We start from the raw sequence: 14,300 nt of genomic DNA, 5'->3' as shown, positions 1-14,300 counted from the left end.
GAGGAGGCTGTGTGGCTGGATGGTGGGATTTTCATAAGGAGAGATGGGTAGGGGGTGGATTTATGTTGGGGGTTCTCGAATCCCAACTCCACCACTATTAGATGTGTGATCATATCTAATTAACATTGCTAGCCTGTTGGTTAGTAAACCTCCTGGGGTTTTGGGAGGATGAGAAGAGGTGATTTGTGTAAGGCGCTTAGGACAGAGCCCTGCATATGCTCCTAAGTGTTTATACTTATATCCCTGCAGCAGCATTACTGTGTAGAACCTCCCAGAGGGCTCGCTGTTTGATTAAGAGACAGCTCTTAGGGAGAAAGCCCTAAGGGAAGCCTGGGGAGTGGTGGCAAATGGAAATAGAGCTATGGTTCATTGTCTTCCTTCAGCCTCCCTCTCCCTCTTTGTATTCCTTCCACATCCCCCATCAACTGCCTTTCCCAAACATTGATCGCAGGCCTCCTGGGTTCCATTCCATTCCTACCTCTTCAGTTCGGTTCTCCCCTTCTCCCCTACAGTCCCATCACCCACCCGCCCCCCCACCCCACCCCCGTGCCCCTTTCCTGGGGGTCAGCAGGTAAGGCCCCTCTGCCAGTAGTTTGCATTCCTGCCGCTTGCTCTACCACAGGGACATTCAACACTGGCCACAATTGCTGGAAAAATTACAGCCTCGGCTTGGTCAGCTTCTGTTGTTAGCCTCCCCATGTCCCCGACTTAGCTGCTCCCATGTGGTGCGATTTCTCTCACCAAGTGTTGTTTTCCTTTCCTCTGCCTGTGTTTGCACGGAATGCCATGGATTTGATATAGTGATTGCCTAACACATATACCACATAATAGTATTTTATTTCTTTCTGAAGCACTGTTTGCATGACAAATGAGTTGGTAACATTTGTGCAACTCCTTGCAGCTGTGCAGTTCAATATATAAAGAATGAGCCTTTCGGCATCAATACTGGCCCTGTGTGTTCTAAGAGGGCTTGAAACTGATGCTTAAACAAAGTTAAAAGTCACAGCCTTTCGCAGAGTTATGGTCGTTTCATCACAATGGATCTCAGGGTGATTTAAAAATACGTACTGAACTGGAACCACCCCAGTTAGTGGTCCCCAGAGTGGGCTTTGTCAGTTTTGTCAGCCTTTGCTGTGTTTGGGGTCGCTGCGGCTGCCACACACACCTAGGGCCAAATGACCTTCCTCCCACCCCTCCCTGTGTCTTCCCTGTGGCCCGGAACCGTCACCCCGACCCCCATGGTCCACCCTTCTGCCTCCCCGGTGGCTTGTCTGCTGTGTCCAGCAGGCTTTTGGTGTGGTGTGCCACCACTTAGAGCAGGTTTGCTGCTCAGTGCTTTCCTTCCCCACTCCCTCCAAGAAGAAACCTCACAATCTGATTGAGAAAGTCAGAAAAAAACCTCACATATCAGTCTTTCCTCCCAGGTCTCGGCCTTCCCATGTTCCTTCTGAACTTCCTGCTCCAGTCCCGCCCCCTCCCTGGATGACTAACCTCTCTGGGTCCTCCATCAACAGCCTCTGTCCCCAAAGCCATTTCACTTGCTTTAGTGCAATCGGCTTGTTGCTGTTCGCTTTCCTCCATCTAGCCGTCGCCATACTTCCTTCGCTGACCCTTGTGTTCTCCCAACCCGGGCCTCAGTGCTTCTTTGCCACCACTGCCCCATGGGGAAGGGGGGCTGTGCATGAGGCCCTTGAGGCCCTTCTCAGAGTCTGCCTTTCTGTGTCCTCATTCTGGTTCTTCAACCAGGCCTGTTCAGGAGGAGAACCCATATTTTAGAGAAAAGGGCAACATTGCAAAGTCAACATCCACCCTGACCACTCTCGTTTCTCATCGCTGTGTTGTGATTTTTTTTGTTAAGGTGAGCAGCTCAGGCTGCGGTCGGGCTTCCTGATTTATTAAAGACAAAAGAGGAAAAACAAGCTCCAGTGTCTAAATCTACTTAGTAACCACATCCACACATTTAGCAGAGGTGAGGGGCTGCTCGGAGGACGCTCTGGCTTCCCAGAGGGCTGCCACGCTGCCTGCCGTCCTGTTGACCTCTCGCTGTCTCAGAAGAGCCTTATAATAATAACAGCCATAAATCTTTCAGTGGGTTCCATTCTCCTCCTCCTGCTGCAAAGCCCTGCACACATTTGTCAGGTCCTTAAAGACGCTCAGGGACCATGGACTTGTCCTTGATCCACCTCGTCACCAGCCTCGTGGGTCCCTCAGCTATTCTGGGCTTCCTTCAAACCATGTCATGCCTGGCGTCACACTGTGGGGCGGGGGCACTGGGAGAGTGTGGCTGGAAAGGGGGGACAATATGGGTGCCATTTTGGGCTCAGATTTTGATTGCAATGGCCCCAGCACTGCCCAACATCTTGTTGCGTCATTTTTGTGTCGTGGAAGAGAAGGGTCACCCTTCCCATCGCTCTAGGTCAATGAAGGGGCAAAGAGAGTCACAGCAAAATGCTAGAACGGGCTTAATGGGCAGTTTTGTCACCTGCTTTTCAGAATCAACAGAAAATGAAACAAAACTCTCACTCTCTTGGCCACTCACACACTTTGATGTCTGTGGGTAAGAGTTCCTTAAGAGGCATGGAATACATCCCCCAATGTCAATATCGAATTGTGTATGAAGAAAAATGTAATGCTTTCAGAGCACTTTCTTTTGGACATTGTCCATGATTAGATTATACTAAATTACAGAGTACAGATATCAGGCAATTAGTATTTGCTTTTAACTATTCAATTTCATGGCAAATCCACATAGCTCAGTAATTATAAAATCACACGAATGTGGCTACTGAGAATATGCCTCATCCTCTCCATCTTGTGCGGCTAGGTTGCCCTATAATTACCTGTGGTCCTGGTAAGTGTAAAGTACATTCCAAATGAAGACGGGTAATCTATAACTCTCCGTAATTGCCAGGTATCTGGAGAGATTCTTGCAGATTTTGCTGGATAAACCTCAGCGCGGTGAGGAAGAGCCCATCCTCATCGGACTGGGTCCCCTGGGCCCTCCCCATCTCTGACCCTGGCTGGGTCGTGGCCCAGGCATTCTGTGACTTTAAGCAAGAATGTGTGTGTCTCGTCTTTCTTCTGTTTTGTGAAAACCTGGTCATTTTCTCTTGGCTCAGCTCACAGAATCCTCTGCAACCTTCCCCCAATTTTAATTTCTTCCAGGGCTGTACAGGTCCTGTAAGCAATAGAGTCTGCTGTCCTAGAAACCGGAGGAGCTCGTTGGAGGAAAAGAATTATTTGAGCTGATTGTGAGAAATCGAACAGTGGCAGAAGGAGGAAAAGGAGAGAAGAAAGGAGCCGACACATCTAAACCGGGCCCGGGGCACTGTGCATACAGATGCCGGTGGTGGCTGGGTCCCTGTTGTGGCTCATTACTGAGAAACACATCAGAGGCCACGGGGCGAGGGTCGGGACAAGCCGGCTGCAGCACTGAGCTTTGAACAGGGCTGTTCTGCAGAACAGGCAGCACCCTCACACTTTCCAGGAGCTGTGGTTGCTGAGCCAATTCCCATTAAAAAAGATGGAGACCACCTGGGGCGAATTCGCTTAGGGGTCTCATTTCCCTGCATGGCACCTATTTCAACACTGCTCTATAAACCCAGGATTCTAAAGAAAATTCCCCAAAGGGTGCTGGGACCCCTGCCCCAGAAATGGGCACCCCCTGCTGGTGACGGGTGAAGGTGGTCTCACTGTAGGGGCAGGTCAGAGCAGAGTGGGGAAAAGAAATTAAATCTGTCTTCCACATGGAAACAGCATTTTGTTTTTCTGCTTCTTGGAGTGTATTACAGATAATGGCGTGACAGGCATGGGGGGAACTGGGAAGGACCAGGAGTCCTGGATTCAATTTCTCCCAGTCGCATGCTTTATAGATCCCGGTGTCTTTTCCTCCTTTCTCTCCTGCACGCCCCACGCAGCCCTCTCTCCATTTATTACTGGGCGTCTTGGCAGCATTTCCCGGGCACCTGCAGCTGTGCTTGGGTTGATTAGTACGTGCATTGGAAACTGAAAGTGCAGCATGTGAGTGGGACCTGGGTGCTATGGAAGGCTTGGGGGTTCCTCAGCTTTCAGAGCACCCCAAAGGAGGGTCCTTTTTAAGGGGTGGGCTCTTCTTTTCCGGTAGCTATCTGCAGTTAAGCCCCCGCGGTGGTTGGATGGGTGGAAACATGGAACGGGCACTGTGTCTAATTGCTGGTAACCTATGGTTCCTATACGGCCCTAGCTTATAAATAAATGAACATTCATTAATGTAAAGTTAAATTAAAAACTGAAAATTCCCATCCAGTTTTGTTTAGAAGGCAGAAATAAGTGAGTTGGCTGTGTAATTTTGCTGCAGATACTGGAGCACGTAGTTATAAGGTGATGATAATTTGCTCTTTGCTGGTGCCTTTGTCCCCACATTTCAAGGCGGATATTACCACCTTGCTTTTGCAAGGGTTCATTGAGGTTAAAGGGCTAGCTGGCAGTTGCTCAGCAAGGGGTTGAGAGCAGAGGCCTTAAAACGCTCTGGCCCATTAGACCTCAAGCGCACTGGTAGACTGCAAATGGACCAGGATTCAGGAGACCTGACTTCAGTCCTCGCTCTGCCATTGAGTGTGGACAAAACTATGCTGCCTCAGTTTCCTCACCAATGACAGAAGGGCCAGTGCAAATCTTCCAATTCTGTGGGTCCGAATATTTGAACATAGAATTTACAAAACGTACACAGTTGGCTAACGTATGCACCACTTATGGCCAAACTCCCTCTGAGCTGTATTTTTCCCCCCTTTATGGCATGACCTGAGTTTGACCTTTGGAAATTAAGATATTAAATAAAAGAGTCATTGCTATATATTTTACATTTTATTTGCTGGAGGGGGATTTGCTTAGGAGAGGGTGTCTTCCTTCCAAGCCCAGCTGATGGGCCATGCAGACTTCGGGGCTTCCACGAGTGGGAGGGGGCTCCCAGTTCTGGCACCTTCTTCCAGGAGTGGGCTGTCACTTGGCTGCTGGAGAAAAGCAGAGATTTGCAGCTCAGTAGTGTCAGCAGGTCCGCTTAGGAGCTTATGAAACCACCTTCTAAAACTGCCTGCAGGTCCGAGGGAGGAGGGGCACCCAGCAGGGGCAGGTTTTACCAGGTTTCTGGAAACTTTACCTCTAGCTTTCTCTGTAGCCTGGGGCAAGTCATTTAACCTCCCAGTTTCTCCACCTCCAGCACTTCCTCCCTGCCCTTCTCTCCTCCTGGGGACTGACTGTGAGAAGTAATTAGTGGCTGTTTGTCATCCAAGACCTACCTTTGCACAAGTAACTCGGACAGACCTTGAACTGGGCAAGGCCAAGTGGGGCTAAGGACTTCAACGTGCAGAATGATGAAAAAATGCAGCCTTTGTGGCCCCACTGCCCCAGGGTTTCCTTCAGTGGTGTTTTGGGAGGGTCATTCATTTTAGCCCTCTGCCAGAAAGGTGTTTGAAAAACAGGCCTGAGCCATCCAAGCAGGGCCTTGAGATGCCCCTGGCTGGGGAACGGGGTGCCTTGGGCACCAGCACCCATGCAAGCCAGCCTGTCTGTGATTAGGCTCAGAGACCTAGGGCAGGGGGTGGGACGTGGGGTGGGAGACACTCTTGCAGGAGAAGACATTTTCTCAAGTGCAAAGCAGAAAAACAAATTGCCGTTCCCAAACCCTGCTCGGACGGATTCGCTCCTGGAATATTAACACTGCAGTGGGTGGAGGCCAGGCCCCAGCTGCAGTGACACCTGCCCTCCCCTTACCGTTCTGGGTGGACAACAGCACGTCACTCAGCAGCCCTTCCAGGGCGGCCCGGTACTTTTCCAGCTGCCTGGAGTTCATCCTCATTCCAATTTCCACAGGAGCAGTCAGCTGTGAAATAAGGCAGAGTTAACAAGAGGGGAGAGGCACCGAGTGCCATTAACCCCTGGGTGCCCCACAGGTGGCTGGGAACAACACACTCTGCTGGCTCCACATTCCCTGCTCCTCTGGGATCCTCTGGGCTTCTAGGGCCAGATGGGAATTCTGGCACAACACCCGTCCCCCCCCCCCCCCCCCCCAGTTCTAACCAGGGGGCTGGATCCTGGAAGTCCCTGAGACCTGCTGGGAGGAGGACCAAAAAACCTCCTCTGGTGGGGAAGGTGGGATGGGAGGGGTGAGGTTGGTGGAACCCCCCTGGCTTTTCTCACTGCCCCCTTGTCCTGAATAATGATAGCTAACACTGCGGAGCCTCAGCACACTCCAGGTGTCATCCTAAATGCTTTAGTGTATTAAGCCTCTCAATAGCCCTATGATGTAGAGACTATTAGTGTTTCCATTTTGCAGATGAGGAAACTGAGGACAAAGTGGTTAAATAACTTGCTGAAGGCCACACAGATACTAAGTAAGAGAGGAAAAAAAGGTACACCCAGGGGGCCTGTCTCCAGGGTCTGTGTCAGAGACCACCAGGCTACACTGTAGGGTCTCAGGCTATAAGTGAGACCCTAGAGGACCTGTCTGGAGGGTCGCCACCAAAAGACGTTGCAGCAGAGCCAGGGGCACTGATTGGTCTCACTTCCTGGGAGCTTCCTGGTTCAGTGGTTTTGTTACAGGTAGGCTAGGCCTGATGGCCTTCTCCCAGGCCTGCTCCCTACTTCCCACCAGGCGCCCTGTCAGTGGAAAATGGGCTCTAGATGCCTGAAGGGCAACCTTAGGTGTGCTTCTGTGGGGTCCGGGTCTCAGCCTGGCCTGTGCCATTCCATTGCTGTGGCTATGCCTTTCTCTAGGCCTCAGTTTCCTCTTGGCCTGCATAGCATGGTTCTAGGGAGATGGAGAGGGGATGAGAGGTGCCACACCCTAAGCCTTCCGAGATGTTACCTTGGATGAAACGTGCAAGCAGGGCCTTAATCTCTGCCTCAGGGGCATGTATAGGGCAGTTCTGAGCCAGCTCCCCCTTTGCCAGCTGGAGGCTCACTCCCAGCTCTCTTCTCAAGAGCCAGGGTAGCATGTGGGAGGGAAGGAACCCCCACCCAGTGTGGTCACAGAAGCAGGATCATTCTCTCTCACACGTCCGACCTCACTGCTATGGGCAGCGTGCTGCGGCAACCTGAGGATGTGGCAAGATCGCTGGCCGTGTCCCGTGGAAGGCAGGAGGCACGGAGTCCAGCTCGGTGCTACCCTGACCTCGGTGTGACCTTGGCAAGGTCCTCACTCTCTAGATATCAGTGCCCCCCCCAGGCCCCTGACAGGAAGTGCCTCACGCTCAGCCTGAGGCCTCTCCCTTCTGTCTCTACCCGCCCGCTGGATGATCTCACCCTATCTTGGCTTGAAATTCCATCTGATTGCTGATGACTCCCACATTTGTGTCCAGCCCTAACTTCTCCTGAAGTCCAGACTTGTGTGTCCACCTGCCTTTGCAAGGTCTCCGCCTGGATGCCCAGCAGGCACCTCACCGTCTGCAGTTCCAGCCTCACCTCCTGATTGTCCTCTTGTCAACCTGCAGCCACCACAGGCTTCACCGTCTCAGGAAGTAGCCAGTCATCCTCCCAGGGTTTCGGCCAAAAGCCTCACAGTCAGCTTGTACTTTTCTCTATTCACATCCTATATCCGTTCTTTCAGAAAGTCCTGTGGTCTTCTACCGCCAAAATATTTCTAGAATCCTACCAATTTGCTCTGCCTCCATGTCATGCCGGGTGTCATGTGGGGTCTCAGCTCCCGCTCCCCACATAAGAACGCAGGACATGGTGAGGCCAGAAAGGAACACCCACGGAGCCATAGATAGGGGAGTCATACCACTACAGTCTCATTGGAGGCTTGGTTGGAGACACAGGAGGCAGGAGCCACACGATCCGCAACCTGCCGTCCACTTCTTTCTCTCTGCCAACCAACCTCACTTGCTAGCTGCAATCCGCCATGCTAACTGCAATCTGAGCTTGCTAGCTCAGCCACCACTTTCTTGCTAGCCCCCATTTTCTGCTAGCGTAGCCACGGCAGTTATGTTAGTGGCCAATGGCTGACTGGTTACAGCTGACGGCCAACTAGCCACAGCTGATGGCCATCCAATCACAGTTGATGGCCACTTACTACCCGAGTAAGCACCTTTCCACGTGAGGCCGAGAGCCTGGAAACTGCCCTCCTGACTCTGTCCCCACACTCCACCATGGCCACCTGGGCTGAGTCTCTCTGTCTCTCTCTGTGTCTCTCTCTGTGTCTCTCTCTGTCTCTGTCTGTCTCTCTCTCTCTCTCTCTCACACACACACACACACACACACACACACACACACACACACCAGCAGCCTCCGCAGTGGTCTCCCTAATTCTGCCTTTGCCCCTTCAACCTGTTCTCAACACAGAAGCTGGGGAGACTCTTTTAAATGTAAACCAGATCATGTCCTTCCTCTGCTCAAAGCCCCCAAAGGCCCCAGTCAACAGAGTGAAAGCCAAGTCCAAACGATGGCCTATGAAGTCCACATTCCTGCCTCACCTCCCACTCTCTCCCCTTAATCCCTCTGCTCCAGCCCCTCTGGCCTCCTCACTGTTCCCTGAATACACCAGGCCCACTCCTGTCTCAGGGCCTTTGCACTGGCTATTCCTTCTGCCTGGAATGCTCTTCCCAAAAACATTCTTATGGTTCACTCTCTCATTCTCTTCAGCTCGTTGCACTAATACCATCTACTCATGAAGCTCTAATCACCCTATTTAAAATCGCAACCAACCCCATCTGCTTTCCCTGCTTTATTTTCCTCCACAGCACCTATCACTACCTGCTATACTACAAAGTTTGCTTATTTATCCTGTTTTTCATGTGTTGCCCATCCTTCCAGTATCTTGTTTGTGGTTCCCCCGCTGGAATGTGAGCACCAGGAGGGCAGAGGATTTGTCGGTTTTGTTCACCACTCTATCTCCAGGGCCTGCAACTGTGCCACATACATAGCAGGGCCCAGTGAGTATTCATCACCTGAAGGAAGGGCTCCTCCTCATCATTCAGGTTTCAGCAAATGTCACCTCCTCCAAGAGGCCTTCCCTGACCCCTCCCCCACCCAAAGCAGTGCCCCCAAATCCCAGCCCATCACTTTCTATCAAACCTCCCTATTTGGTACTAAAATGGTTTATTGTCTCATTGTTGGTAGGTCTATCTCTCCCTCCTAGGGTGGAGTTTGTTGCCTGAATGGCTGGCTCACTGCTGCACCCAGGCACATTCTCTGGCTGGCTCGGGGAACCTGCATTAGGTTTCTTTGCACTGTGCCCCCCTTTGCTTACCTTGATAACTAGGTTTTCTCCCTCCTCTGTGGGCTCTGCGGGGTCCAGAGAACCCACCTCTTCAGACCTCTGCTGTTCACTCAGGGATTTCTTTTGTCCTTTGTTCCGCTCCTTTTCCTAGGGGCAGAGCATAAAATTGCACAAAACCTGGCTTCCCTCAACTCACCCAGATGCCCCTGGCCTGTTTCTGCCCAGGATGCCAACTGGCCTGAGCTCCCCACAGGCCACAAGAGCCCCTTCTCCCCAGGTGCCTCCTGCACGAGGAGTCCAGGAGTCGTAGCCACCCAGTGGCCTAATGGTCCTCGGAGTAGCCCACACACAGCTTAACTTAAAGAGGAATCTGTTCCTTTGAAGTTCAAACGTTGCACCCAGATTGTTACTGTTAATTAAGTTAAAATGCTGAAAATAATGGCCTTTTTCATGCATATTAAGTGTGAAAATGTGTTTTTCTTAGCAGAGAGCCTATAAGAAAGGTGACAAGACACTCTAGCTTGCAAGGGTGCCATGTGGAGTGGCCTGGAAACTGGAGTGCTTGGGAGGTGATTTATAAAAGGCAAGACAGGGAGATGAATTATGGAGGAAGGAGTTTGCAGCTTCTTTATAAAAACCCCGGAGCCTGGCAATTACAGGGAGCAAAACCATAGAGCAGATTAATGCAAAATGTCCTTCGACTGCCATTTTGCTAGTTTATACTCTACTGAGTTTGCCTATTTCTGTCCCGTCCCAAATCTTGCCTGGCATTCTGCTTGCCAGTTCCCCCAGCACTGAGATCAGATACACCACTTTCCTTTAGTTTCTTCAATGACACTCTTGGGATTCAGCTCTGGGCCTGCCCTGAGGTGTGGTGATTCTAGAACAACTGATTGTCTTTTCTGGAGAGAGAGCCAGTGATGGAGGAAGGTATGTTTAGGGGGCCTGCTGCTTCTTCTCCATCTGTTAGCATGTCTGTCCCTGAGGAAGGGGAGCTGGGTCCAGCCTTGCCTTTGCAAGGGACACTGTTTAGTGGGTATATGGATGCTTGCCCTGGACAGAGGGTGTAGACACAGAAGCCAGACCGCAGAGTCATATGACCTCCCAGAGAACTGCCCCTATTAGAGACTTGCCCTCGGACTGGTGGGACATGGAACTCCATTTCTTCATCTCCCCACGTAAAAGAGAGAAACCAGTGTTAGCACAGACACTCAGAACCCCTGGCATCTAAAAAGTCACAGGGAGTCCAGTTTTCCTCAGGCCCCGCTGCCTGGTTCGGTTCAGCCTGCCTTATTTCCTCCTGGGCTCTAAAGAGAAGGAGGCTTTGGCCGCTGCTACACGGAAAGCCCCCTTCTCTCCCACCCTGGACGTCTGCTCCCACCCGTGCCTCCCTCTCTCCTGCTCTCTCAAGGCCCCAGCTCAGGCTTCACCTTTTCCCTGTAGGCTCCCGAACAGGTGCCAGCCCACAGTGACTGCTCCCTCCTCTGAACTCAGCGCTTACCATCAGCATCACTTATTGTGCAATTAATCATTCCCTGCCTTGTGACATCTCCCTTTTGTCTTTTATTGTTAGTGAATTTTTCATATGTTTGTGTCTTGACTCCCGAGCCTGCTCCTTGAAGACGGGAGGTTCTTAAATTTCCTTGTATGTCTGGCTTCTCACTCAGATGCTCAGCAAATATTTATTGACTTGTTAATTGAAAATTTCCTCTGAAGGATGGGCAAAGGTGGGCAAAGATATCACTCCACTGACAACTTTGAGTGGCACTCATGAAATGGTGGAGGTGGCCACGAAGACAGCTGAAGTCTGAGGTCATCTTGGGTCCAGGTCCTTCATGCCGTTCTCAGTGTCACTGGCATAGTTGATTAAACGTAGGTTTATAGAAGTGACACTTGTGCCTTAGAAAAACTCACACCACTTCAGTGCTGAGCAGGGCTCTGAGTCACCTGGGCCACCCTGGGGAGGTGGGCAGCAGATTTCTTACCTGCATCCTCTGGAATTCGCTGTAGGTGAAAATGGGAACGAAGGCTTCTGTCTGGGAGGCCAGCATCGTGGCGACATGAACCAGCAGCAGGGTAGCCACGGCTTTGCGGGACACCATCTTGGAGCTGGACAAAGACAGAGAGTTCCTGTCCTGAAGTTTAGGGCACAGGGATGGATCGCTGCATGGGAGGCAGGAGCCCTCAGCTCTGGTCCATGCTCCACTTGTGGCTGTGTGATCTTGAGCAAGCTCCTTAGCCTCTCTGGACGTGGACCTGGTATGGGGCTTTACTGGATGAGCTCAGAGACCCCATTCTACCCCAGAGCCATGAGAGCTGACCCAGCACCTGGGAGAGGCCGCCCGGCCCCCTGCCACACACCAGGGAAGAATCATTCCACTTATTAGCTCTCCTCTTTGTTATAGGTGAGTTCTGCTGAGGTCAGCTGGGCTCGAAGTGGGAGGGACCTCATGTATCAGAGAAAAACTCCTAGATTATCAACAGAACTATGCCCCAAGATCCAGGGAGCCTGCCCTGCTCCCTGAGCCAATTAGGATGTTGAAAGGGATGGACCTAGGCCCAGAAGACCCTGACTCTACTTGGGAGCACCAGGCTAAGACCCTGGGTCTAGAGGGAAAAGGACTGAGACCCTCTGCCCATGTGGAGACAGAGCCAGAAGGCAAACTTCAGTGTGGAGCAGCGTCCAAGACCTGGGAGTGGGGTCCCCAGTGCTCTGGGGCCAGCACTGGCTCTGGAACAAACCCCTCCCCATCTCCAGCAAATCTAGTGGCCTGTTAGCTGCCATGCAGAAACAACAGGGGCACCTCGTCCCTGCAAGCCCCCCCCTCCCACCTCACCATGCCATGAGTGCTGGCCCTCTGCATCCCAGGAAGTGGGTATGTCTGGAATGGCGGGCAGGAAGGTGGGCTGCAGAGACCTGACAGGAAGCAGTGGGCACGGTGACAGCAGGAGTGCAGAGACGTGAGAAGGGGTCAGGATGGGGAGGAGGGCGTGGCCTGCTGGGTGCCAGCCTCGGTTGATTCCTTACACTAGTGCCCAGTGTCCCATTCCGAGTCCCCTCCCACAGGATCCTCATGCCCCTGGGAGCAGGTGTGATCCGGGGAGGGGGGGAGGGACTCATTCACAGGCAGAGGTGGCTGTGCTTTTCCCAATACCCCACCATATGTTGCCGCCGGCCACACGAGGCGGTGAAGGGCATCGCAGGGGGCAGGCCTGCTCAGTGTATCTCGGGCACCAACATTCCTATGCTGGGTGGGCTGCTGAGCCCAGGGGCCAGGCCCCCAGAGCAGGGAGGGACCAGGGGTAGCCTCTCCTGTAGCAGGCATGGGGTTGTTACAGGGGTTCAGATAAAGAGCATCCGGGGTCAACTTGAGCCTCCCACAGGATCCAGTTGCATAGGAGAGGGTCCTGCCTAAGCGGGCCTCCCCGTTCTCTGCAGGTCCGGCCCTGACGCTCACTTTGGAGAGAATCTGCCAAGGCTGTGTCCTGCTTCTCTGCCAGGACCTGTCTCTGTCATCTGAAGCCACCTCTACTCAACAGTACCCTCTGCCTTCTTGCTTTCCTGTGGCCCCATCCTACTTTTTCTCCCCATCTTGATAAAACTTCACAAACAAGAGCATGAGAGCTCAGACAGCTCCCATCCAGCTGCACACAAATTCCAGGGGGGTGGGAAGGACTGTCCACTCACAGAAAACCACCTCTTGGACGCCGAGGTCCTGTACAGAGTTCCTGGAAGGATCTTGAGGGGTCAGAGAGCGGGTGGGGGTGGGAAGCTCTGAATCACTGCTCCTCCCCTCTGTTCCTGTCCTTCCCCTGGGGCCCCACTTTCCCTCCCAGTGGAGACACATGTGTCACATTTATGACATCCCATTTCCTTCACGGAGTCGCTATGGATCCCTTTGCATTCTGGTGTTGGCATTTAATTCACTCCATAAGAATCAATAAAACTTGAAATAAAAAAAGGCAAAAGCCAATTGCTGCTCATTTTCTTGATCCAACTGGCAGTCAACATATCACCTACATTCATTTGCGTTCCGGGGAGCTCAGAGTGGGAGAGAGCTTCTCACAATGTGGTGAGGTGCTAACTTCCCGTTCTATCACTGGGGACGGGCTCCAGCTCGGAGAGTGCCAAGCCTGGGGGATCTTGCTGAGCTATGTAATCTCCCTAGGGACCAGCTTTTCGCCTTAACTTTCCAGAGCAAAGCTTGCATGCCAAGTGGGGTCCCTGCTGAGCTCTGGCTTGGGTTTCTGGCCTGCAGTCGATGGCACCGCCCATCCAAACAGCCTCTCTGTTGCCAGCCATTGCACTCACCTGCTGCCCCCACAGCCTCCACACCTCAGGGAAGCCCTGTAGCTGCTTACTATGAGTGGCTTTAGCCTGCTCTTCTGGGGATCAGCCTGGGGCCCTTGGAAGCACAGCTGAGTATTTGACGATGACAGAGGGACATCTGAGCCAGTCAGCTCACACCAAACCACTCTGCCTTGGGGCTCCATGCTGACCACCTTTCCCACCCGCTTTCTTCTATGGCTACTCACAGCGTGACCGTGGTCTGCGTGGGCCTGGCAGAGTCTCTCTCTGCTTGTCCTCTGGTGTCTGGCTGCTCTGACAGGCCCTTATATACCTGTGGTCTTCCCTTTGGAGCCCATTAAGCTTTGGCCACACCTTTGGGGGCTCTGGCTGGGGAGTCTGAATTCTTGGAGCTCGTGGAAACAATGGGCTGGGCCTGCAATGCTATGGACTTTCTGGGGCTTTCCTGGAAAGCCTCTTCCTCATGCGACAGACAGGGTTTGGTGGCGGCCAGCCCCCCACCCCGACTCCTGTCCACTTAGAACTCAGCTGCCGCTCAGAGGGTCATTTTAATGAAAACACTTTCTTTTTTGTTACTTAAATGTATGATGTTGTTGAGTATCTCCAGGCCGGCTCAGTGATCAGATTCTCTGTCAGCCTGTCAGAGTGCTGTATTAGGAAGATAACTCGTCTTCAGTCTTCCCCCGAAGCTCCTCATGAAAGAAATGCTCAGGAGTGCATGGCAGCGTTTCAATCGATTAATGAAAAGAAAATGACAGCCCAGATTCAGGGCTGGGGAGCACCAGAGGCTCTGTGGGA

At 52.3% G+C, this 14,300-nt stretch overlaps 1 protein-coding gene and 1 long non-coding RNA gene across 3 annotated transcripts in view; one reads left to right on the top strand and one right to left on the bottom strand.

The window, feature by feature from the left end:
* Positions 1–13,167, top strand: part of LOC148758867 (uncharacterized) — a 14,581-nt gene extending 1,414 nt beyond the window's left edge. The window contains exon 2 of the long non-coding RNA XR_016020352.1: positions 12,633–13,167. This is a non-coding gene — a long non-coding RNA (uncharacterized LOC148758867). The remainder of the gene's footprint in view (positions 1–12,632) is intronic.
* On the bottom strand, positions 4,830–14,300 carry MLN (motilin). Of its 2 annotated transcripts, XM_019738779.3 has the most exons (5): positions 13,730–14,300; positions 11,179–11,302; positions 9,224–9,340; positions 5,749–5,857; positions 4,830–4,988 (listed from the first exon to the last, which is right to left on the bottom strand). In XM_019738779.3, exons 2-5 carry the CDS (start codon positions 11,293–11,295, stop codon positions 4,978–4,980), a joined length of 354 nt encoding a protein of 117 aa, XP_019594338.1. In that variant the 5' UTR covers positions 11,296–11,302; positions 13,730–14,300; the 3' UTR covers positions 4,830–4,977. The 2 variants fall into 2 exon arrangements, with proteins under 2 accessions (XP_019594338.1, XP_074188911.1); XM_074332810.2 differs by lacking the exon at positions 4,830–4,988 and having other exon boundaries at positions 5,216–5,857; positions 13,730–14,283.

This window comes from Rhinolophus sinicus, chromosome 2 (genome assembly GCF_057876585.1).
Source record: "Rhinolophus sinicus isolate RSI-liver-muscle chromosome 2, RSI-T2T, whole genome shotgun sequence".
In the NCBI taxonomy this organism is placed as follows: domain Eukaryota; kingdom Metazoa; phylum Chordata; class Mammalia; order Chiroptera; family Rhinolophidae; genus Rhinolophus; species Rhinolophus sinicus.
The sequence above is the reverse complement of the archived record's forward strand: the minus strand, read 5'-3'. Positions and strand labels throughout refer to the sequence as shown.